Source organism: Pelodiscus sinensis, chromosome 5 (assembly GCF_052426305.1).
Source record: "Pelodiscus sinensis isolate ZL-2025 chromosome 5, ASM5242630v1, whole genome shotgun sequence".
Classification (NCBI taxonomy): Eukaryota; Metazoa; Chordata; order Testudines; family Trionychidae; genus Pelodiscus; species Pelodiscus sinensis.
Window position 1 is genome coordinate 95,255,305 of NC_143056.1, and position 13,420 is coordinate 95,268,724.

The window sequence follows — 13,420 nt, forward strand, 5'->3', positions numbered from 1 at the left end:
ACATAAGACATATAGCACAAGGTTGTATTCTTTTTAACTAGAGGGAATATAATATTAAACAGTGTAAGGAAAAGTTGACACACATGCATGTTTATTGTATTTAAAACAAAGCAGTACTTACCTTTGGATCCGCCAAGGCATTAATGACATTTCCAAGAGCTAGCAGTGAGCGATTAATGTTGGTACCTTCTCTAAAACGAGCTCCTTTGGAATTTGTGACACTGGCACGTTCAGACCCTGCCAGGTCAATGAGGGACATTTTGGCAATACGAACATTTTGACTGATACTTGCAGTTTTATCTTGCTGCCTTAAATAAATCTATAAAGAAAAAAATGGCAAAGATTAAAAACCCACAACCTCTCTCCAAGCAATAGTTCTAATTTAGAGGACAATATAATTCCACATTATAAAGATAGTTCCATGAAAATGTTTATGCAGTTGTTTACTACTGCCTGAAGTTGTTAATCCCCACATAATGAAATATTAAGCAGAAACTGCCATTTAGGGAAGAGGGACAGAGTAATAATTAAAAAGACTATCTGCTTACATCCAACAAGTCATAATATTGCCTATTCTCCTACTTTATGTAATAATGGAAGACAATTCAAATTTACCAGCTAAAGAAACAACACACCTTCAAATCAGTTTTGCAGGCTTCAGACTAAAATGGCTTTTCCATCTTATAACTAGGGGGCTGTGATCCATGCTTGCTACCATTGCCAGTCCCCCCTCTCTCTGGCAGCTTTCATGGCCACAGAGTGTAACAACTATGCTCACAAATCCCCCTTTTTCTGGGGGTAGGTGTCTGGCCAAGGGGGAGCGTGCAGGAGTGAGCTGGAGGTAAGTGTCTGGCCAGCAGGGGAGGAGGCATAAGCGGGCTGGGGGGTAGATATTTGACCAGAGGGAAGGGTGCAGGAGTGGGCTGGGGATGTGGGGGGGTCTTAGCTTGGGGGATATGAATGAAGAGCCTGGAGCTACAGGATCTCGGTGGAATGGGTGAGTGATGAGGTTGGGGATAGGGATGCGGGGTCTCAGCGTGGGGGAGTGAGGGCTCATACCTTGAGCCACCTTGCTGCAGACATTTAAAAATCCCCCAGAAGGCAGGCATGGATCTGTTGCTGCCCCAGGGATTGGGTGAGAGGTGAAGGGAGCACCATATACAGCAGACGTGTGAAAAGCACTGAGGAGGCCACGTCTGCCACTTTCCCAGAGCACCGTAGAGGGGCAGGGGCCAGAGGAGCTGCCTGGAGCGAAACTCTAGCTGGGGGCAAAGCAACGCTGGTGACACAATGACATCACTTTGTTATCCTACAGGAATTTTGTTTTTAATATATAGAGAGATACAATACAATTGTCATTTTAAATGTAATGTCTCTTCCAAAAAGACAGCACACTCTTGGGATTCTAAGGGTATAAAAAAAAGGAAGGGAAACCAAATCCTTTCGGTTCCTCGTGCTAATTCAAGGAATACTTAACTCAGGTGTCTGAGAAAACGGGGATCATGAATACGCTACAATAGGCAACACTAAGAACTACAACTGCATGTTAGTAACTTCCTTTGCTTTTGATGCCTCCTCTGCAGTATTTCCCCTTATTGGAAACTTACACTCTGTCTAAACTGCATCCCTCTGTCAAAAGAGGGATATAAACCAGGCAAATTGAAAGTGCAAATGAAGCAGGGATTTAAATATCCTGCACTTCATTTGCATAATGGCATCCAAACGCTTTTTCGAAAAAGGGTTTTTTGAAAGTGAAAGCGCCATCTAGACGTGGATCTTTTGAGGAAAAAAAAAAAAAACCCTTTTTCCAAAAGATCCCGTACTCATTTTTTGCACCACTGCAGCTTTTTAAAATGTAGACCTGCTCTAATGGTTTCAACAATCCAAAATACTAGTTGCAGATCCAAAAAGTTTCTGACATGGGTGGAAACACTTCAAATGTGAGATTCAAGTAAACCAGAAAGCAGTACTTACAGGTCCAAAATCAATTATTGGAGGTCAGGAAGGAACTGCAAGCTGTCATGCCGGAGCAATGGACAGCACCTTGGGTAAATATCAATTCACTTTCAGAAAGATGTCCTCCATCAACAATATCAGAGGGCATTCACAGAAGAATTTCTGATCCAAGTCCAAAGAAAGACAGTCAGTGATTTCAAGTCTTGCTTGTCCCTTGAGAAGAACTGGATGCAATGGGCATTACCCATCAATGGAATCTGTGATTCACTTCACTTGTACAACACAGACTTTATAAACATCTTGAGCTGTTGATTATAAACTCTACCAAAAAAGATAATCCAAACATATGTCCATAGTAGACGTGTCATTTATGGAGGCTATACTCCCTGAGCAGGAAAACGTGGACATTTCTGGCTAGATCAAACCATTCTTTAGTAGCTGGTGAACACATGGCCTTATTCTTGCCTACTGAAATTGGGACAAGTTTGAAAGAGTTGACCAGATTGTACAAAAGATAGTACAAAAAGTGGAAGACGGTAGTGGGTGTAATTCTAATACAAGTAATGATGACACTGAATACTTAGAATGTTTACTAAATATTTTCGTTATTACTCAAGGAAGTGATGTCATGTTGAAAACATTGTAAGAGAATGACAATAATGCAGAATTGTAGGCCTGAAGTACTAAGCAATCAGAAGCATGCAGAGTTGCCAACTACCCAGCCACATCTCCTTGGCCCAGCAGAATTCTGCAGCGGGGACTGATTTTGATGTGGATTGAAAAGGCATGGCCGCTTGCCACTCGTAAGTGCCTTCTGCTGGCTAGATGCATGCCATGCACAGTGGTTTTCAGTGCTCTGTGCCCATAGTTTTTCTTTCAGATGCGTTTCCTGTAACTCAGCCCTCCAGCTGAGCCACAAGCGAGGTGTACATGAAACAAAGCGAGAAAAGGTGGGCCCCTCCCAAAGTCCTCAGTCCCATCTCTTGGGCCATTTAAAGCCAATCTCAGGCTCCAAACAAAACTTGTTGCCTCCTCCCCACTTTGTCTGTGGGGAAACATGAGACAACCTAGGGAGCCTATGACTATAAGCCACCTGTTTCCTTTACTAGTGTCCAGTGCTGCATCCCACTTCGTTCCAACAGCTCTTTGAGTCCTTGGCCAGTTCCACGTGACAGCAGGGTCTTGCCAGGTCTCCTTGAGTAACCTCTCTGCCCTGTTATTTCAAGGTTCTCTCACAGGCCCTTTCAAGTACTTAAAAAGGGTGTAACAAGGAGAGAAAAAAATGATTCTCCTAAACCCTGATGACAGGACAAGAAGCAATGGGCTTAAACCCATGGGAGGTTTAAGTTAGAGAAAGTCCCAGCAGTTACATGCGCTGAAGTATAAAGCTTAGCTTTATACTACAGAGCCTGCAGCAAAGCCCCATCAGCCCGTACTGTCCCCCACTCCCGAGAAGAAGCCTTCACTGCCCTAGTAAAGCCTCCTCCCTGGGAGCAGATCCAGCCACCTCTGCTTTTCAGTTAAAATGTTAGTCACTTATACCTTAAAGTTTAGGTTGGACATTAGGAAACATTTCTTGGCAGGGTGGTTAAGCACTGGAATAAAATTGTCTATGGAGGTTGTGGGAATCTCTGTCATTGGAGATATTAAAAAACAGGTTAGACAAACATCTGTCAGGGATGATCTACAGATGGTGCTTGGTCCTGCCATGAGCAAAAGGGACTGGACTTGATCCCTTGAAGTCTCTTCCAGTTCTAGGATTCATCTGGTGAGCTAACAAGTCTCTGGCTCTTCTCATCAAGGTGCTCTCTCACCCAGGCCATGTGTCTAGAGAGCTTTTCAATCCCACCCTTGCTTCAGCAGAATTTCTATTGTGAGTCTGTAACTCTGGAGTCTCCCAGACTTTGAATGCTCTGTCCAGCTGCTGCAGCTTCCTCAGCCAGTCAAGAACAGCATTATTCCTTCTTTGGTTGCAGCCAGGACCCAAGTTCTACAGGCCCTGCAGTGCCTAGGCAGTCTAGGCTCTGACTGGCTGCCTCCCTCGTAGCTTCTCTAGGCTGAAGGGAGGACCTCAGTTTCCAGCCTTTTTTCCGGTACAGGGTGTAGGACAGTGGGGAATTCCAGAGGGCCTAAAACACCCCTTCACATGGATACATTGAGTTTATACTTCAGTTCTGAATGGATGTATGCCAAGTTTTAAAACATTTGTTCTATGCTTGCCAGACAATCATGCAATTGCAACACCGCTTCTATAAACTCAGATGGAATAACAGCATTCTTCAGATTTCTCCCGTATTAAAGGCAAACCGTTTTCTTTGATGGCATATCGAAGTGAATGAGCAGCAATTTCTTCCTGCTCAACAGATAGTCTCTTTCCTGCATATTTTGAATGAAGAAGGTTACCAACATGGAGTAATTACAAAAGTAATTTCATGAAACTTCTGCCTTGTGTGGTGCAAGCACTTAATTGATTATTAGATCTAACTATACTTTGTACACAACAGCAATTACTGATGTATCCCTCTGGATTTGGTTTAGTACAGGGGTCAGCAACCTTTCAGAAGTGGCGTGCCACCTGTGGCAATGCAAAACTTTACACGGACTATTAGTTGCTAATGGAAACTCACTGTTAATTACATAATTACACCAGAGCCATTTTGCTAGTGCTGCAGCTGGGGAGAATAATAATTTAAATTAAACCAAGCAGATTAAGCATTTTAACTCATAAGTTTATCAAATTTAATTTTAAACCAAGCAAAACATTATGTCCAACACAAAAGGTTTCAATGTTTTCTTTATTTATGGCAGGGGTGGGGAACCTTTTCTGGGATGGGGGTCACTGACACAGAAAAATCAGTTGGGGACCACACAAGTGAGAAGCAAAAAAAACTCCTCCCCAAACCTCCAACTCTCACTGATGTGGCCCCCAACTGAGACACCTCACTCCTCTGCGCGCCAGCCCCAGGGGGTGAGGGGAAGGGACAGGGAAGATTGACGTTCATGGTTCATTCACAATCAGAAGATAGTGTGGCTGATTTTTAACATATATGTCTAGGCAAGTCATTTGATTGTTCCATCGCGTGTCACTAGAAATGGAGGTTTTACAGAAGCTTGGAATTCTTTTATGAGGTTCCAGGCAGATGGTGATTATAAAAATACTTTGGTAAATCTACAACCCTGTTCAAATCACTTGGTGTAAGGTCTTGTTCAAGGAGATTTAGCCAAAGTGATGCACATCCATACATAAGCAAAGTGTTACCATCTTGTTTCAAACCATTTCTCATCCTTCTGCATCTCTCTCTCTCTCTCTCATTGTCCGTTAAGTAGTTCTTAAAAGCTATTGTACAGCTCATTTCCTAGTGTCTTGACTTCTGTTGCCAGCATACCACAGTACTTTCTAATCTTATTGCCTTCGGTATCAACTGCTGACACAAACCACAGTTTTCCATTATGTGCAGTTATTTATCATTGGATCATTATACACATTCCTCAATAGATTTGGCATTAATGTAATGCTTTCCCATGTAATTTGTTACTGTCTTCCACCTTCAAACTTCAGTAACCACATCCAACAGTACACCTGTCATCCTTTCCAGTGGGTGCTTTGTAACCTAGACTTTGATAGCTGACTGTTGATTGACAGTTGGATGCTCAACTGAAATATTACAGGCAGAAAAAAAACCCTCTGTAAATTTCTAGTCTTTTTTCTTCCCCAGTTCTGGAGTTTTTTATTAAAGCATGTCCATTTATGGTTGGGAAAAAAACTCAAAACATGACACTTTCTTCCCAGTCTTTGACCAACTTTCTTTTTTTGGACTTTCTTTAGATTGTACATAAAAGTGGCAATGAAATGTTATCAATACTTTCATCCTGATTCATATTCTAATATTTGCATATGGTTAACCAAAGTCAGTATTTGTGGTGTCTGTTCTTTCAATTGCTTTTTGTAAAGTGGGTCTTAATATGGTCTGTTTTCCCACTCCCTTTACAAATTTTTGCATTGAAGACTCTTTGCCATCTACTTACATTTTCTCAAAATACCTATGATTTCGGTCACTTAGTCTTCCACTTTCGCTCATGTTGAAATAGTTTGACTCAAGTCACTGTACTTACTGAGTTAATTGAGCTGCAATTTCCATCTAGACAGCTACTATGGCAGTTTACCTCAAGCAGAAACATTTAAATCTGGAAATACCACTTCTGTGTTTAGCAGTGACATTTTTTGTTTGCTAAGCAAAGAAGGGGCATTTCCAGATTCAGACATTTCTGTTTGAGGTAGTCAAAACAACAGAATACAGCTTAAGGCTTCTTTAAATAAAACAAATTCCTTTAAGTTAATTTTAAACAGACCATACATATTACTGCAAAATTATCACCAAATTGATAAAAAGTTTTCAGGAAGATGTTGGTTCAATAAAAAATAAAACAAAAAAACAGCCCGTTACCTCACCTCCTTCTAAAGATTTTGTGGCTGACCCTCCACAGGATTCCATCTAACATTATTAAAGGACAAAAGGGAAAAGGCACCATGCCACTTTCCCTCTATCTTCTGCTGAGTCAATGTCAATACAAGTTCATGCAGTGCATACTGAGGAACTACTTGAAGAGAGTAAAGAGAAGTTGATAGAGACAACTTTTCTTTTTTCTTCTTTCATAAGGTTGCACGTAATCCTATGTAAGAACAGCCATATGAGGTCAGACCAAAGCTCCATCTCACCCAGTGTCCTATTTTCTGAGAGTGGCCAATGCCAGGTGCCCCAGGGGGAATGAACAGAACAGGTAATACTAAAACTTTGTATGTTAATGGGGTAAATTAAGGCATTGGTGAAACAAGTCGAAGTTAAAGTTGCTTATGTACTTGCTGGTTGAGTTTTTCCTCAACTCAGTTCTGGAAAGGGATGACATACAATCAAGCAACCATAACTCTCCATTAAAGGGTTGGGTTTATTGCCATAGAATTTCCAAGCTGTTCTTTTTTAATAGGAAAGCATACATTGTTGGTAGGAAATAGTAATCATTTAGGCTGTGGTACAGGTAATCTCCCTCATGCAGAAGATTGGACCAGTTTCCTAACCCCTAATCCCCCTCTAAAAAACAAAAACAAGAAAACCCTCACCACACACACCAACAAATCCACAGACCTCCGGCACATCCTTCCAGTAAAAAATTCATCCCCCTTAAGTCTTCATTTCCTCATACACAAATGTTTCTATTGCAGAAAATTGACATAGCTGACACAATGGCATTATCCTTAGGAGACCTTATTGAATTAAACTTAACTGTCTTTGGGATCTACTGTATTAAATAGGACCTGTTCCAAACCCCTAATAATTTTTGTTGCCCTTTTCTGAACCTTTTCCAATGCTAGTATATCTATTTTGAGATAAGGCGACCATATCCGTATGCAGTATTCAAGATGTGGGCGTACAATGGATTTACATAGAGGCAATAAGATATTTTCTCGTTAAAAAAAGGATAGAGAATGATTCCTAACATTGTTTGCTTTTTTGACTGTCACTGCACACTAAGTATGTTTTCAGAGAAAAGAGTATCATGGGCCAGAGTGGTATGTTTCAGAAGAGAGACCTAGAGTTGCAAAGGAATATATTGAGCATACCAAACAAACAAGTGGCACAAAAGTGTGAAATTTCCTGGGTAATATCTTAGGGAGTGAATACAAGTTCCCTGTCTCACGATATGCAAAAACCCAGAATATTGATGCTACACCTTGAAGGGGAAGACTTTGTCTGTAGACCACCAGCTGAAATAACCCCACATTTAAAGGCGCAAGCTGTGTAAAAGTTAGACTGAAATATTCATGATTCCGAAGAACCTTGCTGTGGGATCTGAAGGACTGACACTTACCAGAGCCTAATATTGGAGTTAGGGTGACCTCCGGTACCCTTTTTTACATGTGTTTAGGTTCTTTTATTGTTTAATAGGTTTTTGCTGTAATGCTTTCACCTGAAGAACACATGGTTGCTTATAAAAGAACTGTGTGGTCATTACGCTGTTAAGGTAACAGCTTTCCTGAACTGAGACCGATATACTACCCCACCTCCTATAACCTGACTCACATGTAGTGCCTGAAGTGTAGGATAATAATGTTGCAGTGGAATAATGTTCCTAGTTGTGTTTTACAATGAAGGGGAGGAAGTGTTCCCTCTAATTTTTTATGTCCATGGGTGGAATACATTTTGTGATGTGCACCAATATTAGGACTGCAAGACCGTAGGTTTAACCTGTTAACTGATTAAGTGGGATCCCACTCCCACCCTCCCCATACGCTGGGCTGCCACTGCTGCCTTCCCCTGCCCCCTCGTGCAGGGGAAGACTTCTGCTGCCAGCCTAACCACTGTAGGGCTGCTCCTGGGTACCTGTTAACTAGTACCCGGTAAGCATCGCTCAGTTATGGTTCACATCCCTAACCAATATAGGAATAATATGCGACAAATCATCTCTATGTAAGTGTACATCACACAAATCATTCTGCACATGGACAATCTGTGGCAGGAGTGGGGCTGAGAGGTCTCAAGGTTGGAGGGGATGAGGACTCTGGCTGGGGCTGCAGCTGGAGAGGAGGTATTTGCAGTGCAGGAGGCAGGGGCCAAGGGGTTTGGGAGGAGGCTCAGGGCAGAAGGTTGGGGTAGGGTGCAGAGTCTGGGCAGGAGTGGGCTTAGGGTTGGGGTGTGGTATCTGGTGTGTGGAGATCAGGTGGTGGAAGGGGCTTTGCATGCCATTTCAAAGTGGCAGCGCCACATGGAGCCCAGGGTCAGCTGGGGGGGGGGGTCCCCAGCTGACGCAGGGTCCCGCGTGGCATTTCAAAGCTGCAGCGCAGCTTGGAGCCCAGGTTCAGCAGGGGATTGAGTCCCCCACTGACCCCAGGCTCCATCAATGCACTTCTGCTTTGAAATGCACAAGAACCTCCACTGGGGACTCTTGTACATTTCAAAGCTGGCACACCCACATGCAGCCCACAATCACGCCCACATGCAGCCCACGATCCAGTGGGAGAGGAGTGCTGTGAAGAGAACACTCCTGCGGTTCTCATCCCTCCAGAACACTATGTTGCAAAAACACAGAGGAGACCTGATAAGGCCCAGAGAACTGCGGATCAATGACGGTGTCAGGGATGGAACTCTAGTGGCAGGGCAGGAATCATAGTCTCTGCTGTAAACCCCCAGTGCCACCGGTCCTCGGTCAGGTGCCACCTGTGCTGAGGGAGGTTTGTGAATTGTCTCTTCCACTGGTGATGATAGAATGGAAGGTGGTGACATCGAGCCCGATGCCGAGCTCGCGGTGCCACACAAGATGTTTTCTAGGATGCTGGCTTAGTGGTTGATGCTGAGGTTTTTGTTGGGGCTGAGTCACCGCGAGTTGCCAAGGTCGGCGCTGAGGCTTCTTTGAGAGGCCTAAATGGTGCCGAAGAGGCTTGGACTAGTGCCAAAGGTGGTTCCGGTGGCGTCGAGCCCACACTGGAGGAGGGTCTCGGTTCGAACTAGGGTGGTAGTGTAGACATACCCTAAGAGCTTAATTTTCTTCAACTGTTCTCAATTTGAGTCCCCCATAGGGATGTTAAATTTTGATTAGATGATAGGGCACCTCCACCTTTGAAGTGTTGCAACGGCCCTAGGATTGTGGCTACACTTCAAAGGTGAAAGCGCTGCAGGGAACATGGGGTTTGCAGGGGACTCAAGCAGTCCCCCACTGGCTCCGTGCTCCCTTCGGTGTTTCGCATGGAGGTCAGCTGGGGACTCCCCTACGAACCGCGGCTCCATGCGGCGCTGCTGCTTTGAAATACTGCGGGGAGCCCAGCATCAGGCTCCATACGGCGGTTCAAAGCGGCAGCATTGCACAGAGCCTAGAGTCAGCAGGGGAATCCGCAGCTGATCCCGGGCTCCATGCGGCGCTGCCACTTTGAAAGGATACATGCAGCCCGGGGACATTCCATCTGGTCACAAGCTTCATGCGGTGTTTAAAAGCAGCAGCACCGCATGAAGCCCAGGGTCTGGCCCCAAGCTCCATGCAGCACTGCTGCTTTGAAGTGCCTCCTCTCCCTGCCTCCCTCCCCCACTTGCTGCCTCTTTCTGATAGAGGCAGCAAGGCGGTGGTGGGGGGGGGGGGGGGGGGGAAAGAAATGACTAGTCGACTAACCAATAAGTATTTGCTTATCAGCTAGTCATTCATATCCCTAGTTCCCCAAAGAATTAGTGTGTTTCATGCACCAAGATCTTTTGGACTTGCATCGGATCAGCAATTTGATCTCTAACTCTGGGCAAAAAGCTACCTAGAAACATTCTTAAATGGTTATTCCCTCCCCACCTGCCGTGCTTATATTACTGGAACCCAACTCAAACTATTCCAGATGTGGGTCATTAGTCCTACTCCATAAACTCCTGAGGTATACCAAGTTCAAAGAAATTGAAGCACACCGGCTTTAGACAACTTAAGTCTATCTTTAAACTGATGTCAAGTATCAGAGGGGTAACTGTGTTAGTTTGAATCTGCAAAAGCGGCGAGGAGTCCTGTGGCACCTTATAGACTAACTGAAGTGTTGGAGCATAAGCTTTCGTGGGCAAAGACCCACTTCTTCAGATGCATGTAGTGGAAGTTAGTCTACAAGGTGCCACAGGACTCCTCGCCGCTTAAACTGATGCCGTGAATCAATTTTAACTTAGTGGTGCTTCCACAGTGTTGAACTATCCCATTTACAGAGACTCCCAAATGATTTAACTTTTTATGCTTAAAAATGCGTATTTGTTAAAAAACAGTCAATTTACTTTATGCACACATACTTCGGTGATACTTTTCACCACCGATTGCTCAAGGGCATCAACAGAATCCAGAATGTTTTTTGGAAAAGACAGGAAGTACCACAATAATCTGCCTTGTTGAAGAACAAAAAAAAAAAAAAAAAAAAATGTATTCACCAATTCAGGCAATTTTAAAGTAACATTTAACAACGAGGTACTTGCTAAGCAAGTGGGGGAAGCATACACGGGCACGAAGTCATGTTAAGCGTTAATGTTTTTGTCAAATGCAGTAACTTACTTTTACCTCACTTGTTTGCATTCAGACATGATTTATCAGTATTGCATATTTTATGCTTTTTGGTGTGGGCATGTGTTTGTTTGTTTTCTCATATCAGTTCCTTAAAGCATCGCGGAAGCTTCAAGCTATGTTTCAAATGTATAGACAATCTATCCCCGAGGAACTTTCTTTGAAGGAGTCATGGGAGGAAAAATGAACAATGAAACTCTTATTTTTTTAAAATAATGTGTTGCACAAACTATACCCCAAAATGTTGCAAACTAGACAATATAGACCAAGTTAAAATAAACTTAAAAGCAAATAAACTGAAAACAGTAAAAACAGTACTTCTGTCCTCTTACCCAAGCTAATAAAACAAGATTACCAGTCAGCCATTTTGAAGCTTAACTACCTTAAAAATTAAATTCTCCCAAGCTCATTAAGTCTCAGATATCAGCACTAAACTTGCTTACCTGAAAGACAGCATGAGACCGAGAAGAGGAGGCATTCACATCAGTGGGGTGCTGTGTTCTATTTTTGTTTCCATAATCCAGCATCTGAAGGATCTCCTCTGCACATTTAGGCTACAAATTAATAATTTTTATAAGATTTAATTAGAGAACAGACTGTACATACAGTTGGTAAATAATTAATGTGCTTAAAATTCACCCTAACAGGAATTACTTGAAGTAGGCATGCCTGCATGCACACACACAGGAATTTTCTTTTTGAAACCAAGTCACTTATAAGAAAGCTTTTTCTTAAGGAAAAGAAAACCTTTGAATTTCTGAAACATAAGTACTGTATATCTATTTTAATAAAAACAGAGTAAGTTTACAGATGCAGACAAACTTCTCCAGTCTTGTCATTAGGGGAATTTGTCCACTCTTCCATTACTGCACAGCCAAGGCTTCCTCAGCAGAAGAGCTTGGGCTGAAGGCAGAGTTGGGAGGTGGAACTTGTAGTACTCTCCCATACCCTGTGAAGGCTGACCCAGTCCTGACTGCACATCCCACTCCCAAAGTTCCTTTGTGTCCCCAAAGGGGACGTGTCCCACAGTTTGAGATAGACAGATCTCATTACAAACACAGAAATACATTAAGGAAAGTTACAGCTACAAAGACAATTTCTCAAAAAATTAGAACGTGCCAATTTTAAGGGTTCCCATGTGACCTAATTTCAGTCCTTTCTGCATATGTATTATGATAAGGTCTTTAATTATAGGCTCACATACTATTTTTTTCAAGAGGATCTTGCTTCATTCATGGCAGCAAGAAATGAATCTAGGCATTTGAATGAATCAAATGAATGAGCCTGTTGGCTCTAGTATCCCCCCTCATCTGCTGCAGAAACTGGGGGGGCGGGGGGGGGGGGAGAGAGGGGGAAGGGTTAGAGAATCAGGGAGGAAACTACAGGAAGAAAAAGGACATGCCTATGGTTTCAATGCCACCCTGAAAACTTTGTTCAAACCCTGCATCTGCCATAGAGCTCCTATGGGATACTTGGCAAGTCACTTAAATCAAACTTTTCACAAATTCAGTGTTCCCCATTTTCTAGGTTTTCCGACTTGAGATATTGGGGGAGATTTAGAGACATGTTAAGCAATCACAGATGCAACTGAAACCAGTGACAGCTATGCTCTGAACAAATGCACTATAAGCTCTCCGAATGGGAGGGTGGGGAAATCAGACAGAATCTTAAATTGGCCACCCAAAGTGAGCCATATATGTTTGATGCTGAAGTATCCATACATTGGTTCCCTATACATAAAAAGAGACTATGCCATTTTAATTTATCTTTATTATTCCCCTGAGGTCTAAGAAACACTCAGATACTTTCCTGAATGAATGTGATAGGAAAGCCCTTGAAGAAATTAATTCTGCATTCAAAGCATGGTTTGAATAGCACACAGACGAACAAGGCCCAAGGCCATACACTTAAGAACGAGGCACATAAAAATATTGATTAACTACTCACTCAATCCATTCACTTAAAAGAACTAGGCAGGGGTCCTGTGGAAAAGTATGGGATCATGTAAAGACAATCATAAAGCATATACACAACAGGCATGCACTAAGCTTACAAGGGAAATCTCACTAGCATTCGTTTTTGTACATAATTTCTTAAACAGAAATTCCATTAACCATCTTGACTCCCACATAGGTAATTCTCACCTGAGAATGGTTAGACCTGCAGCTCAGACCTCTGCCACTTAAGACAGCAGAGTTAATTATAGCAATTAGGGATGTAATAGTGTAGCTGATTAACCAATAAGCAAAAGCTTATTGGTTAATGCTATGAACTACACACATTCCCCCCAAACCAGTACATTTTCTAGCAGGTTGGCCAGCCGTCCAGGTCAGTTCTGGCTCATGCTGGGTCCAGAACCTACCCCTGCTGTGGCTCTGCTGTATATTATGAGCCAGGCAGGCAG

General features: G+C 42.9%; 1 protein-coding gene across 3 annotated transcripts in view; it reads right to left on the minus strand.

Moving 5' to 3' along the window:
• Positions 1-13,420, minus strand: part of KIF18A (kinesin family member 18A) — a 109,700-nt gene that overhangs the window by 83,301 nt on the left and 12,979 nt on the right. For all 3 annotated transcript variants that reach the window (XM_006111516.5, XM_006111514.5, XM_006111515.5), the window contains exons 5-6: positions 11,460-11,570; positions 122-319 (exon numbers count right to left, since the gene is read on the minus strand). In XM_006111516.5, coding sequence (XP_006111578.1) covers positions 122-319; positions 11,460-11,570 — 309 coding nt within the window. The remainder of the gene's footprint in view (positions 1-121; positions 320-11,459; positions 11,571-13,420) is intronic.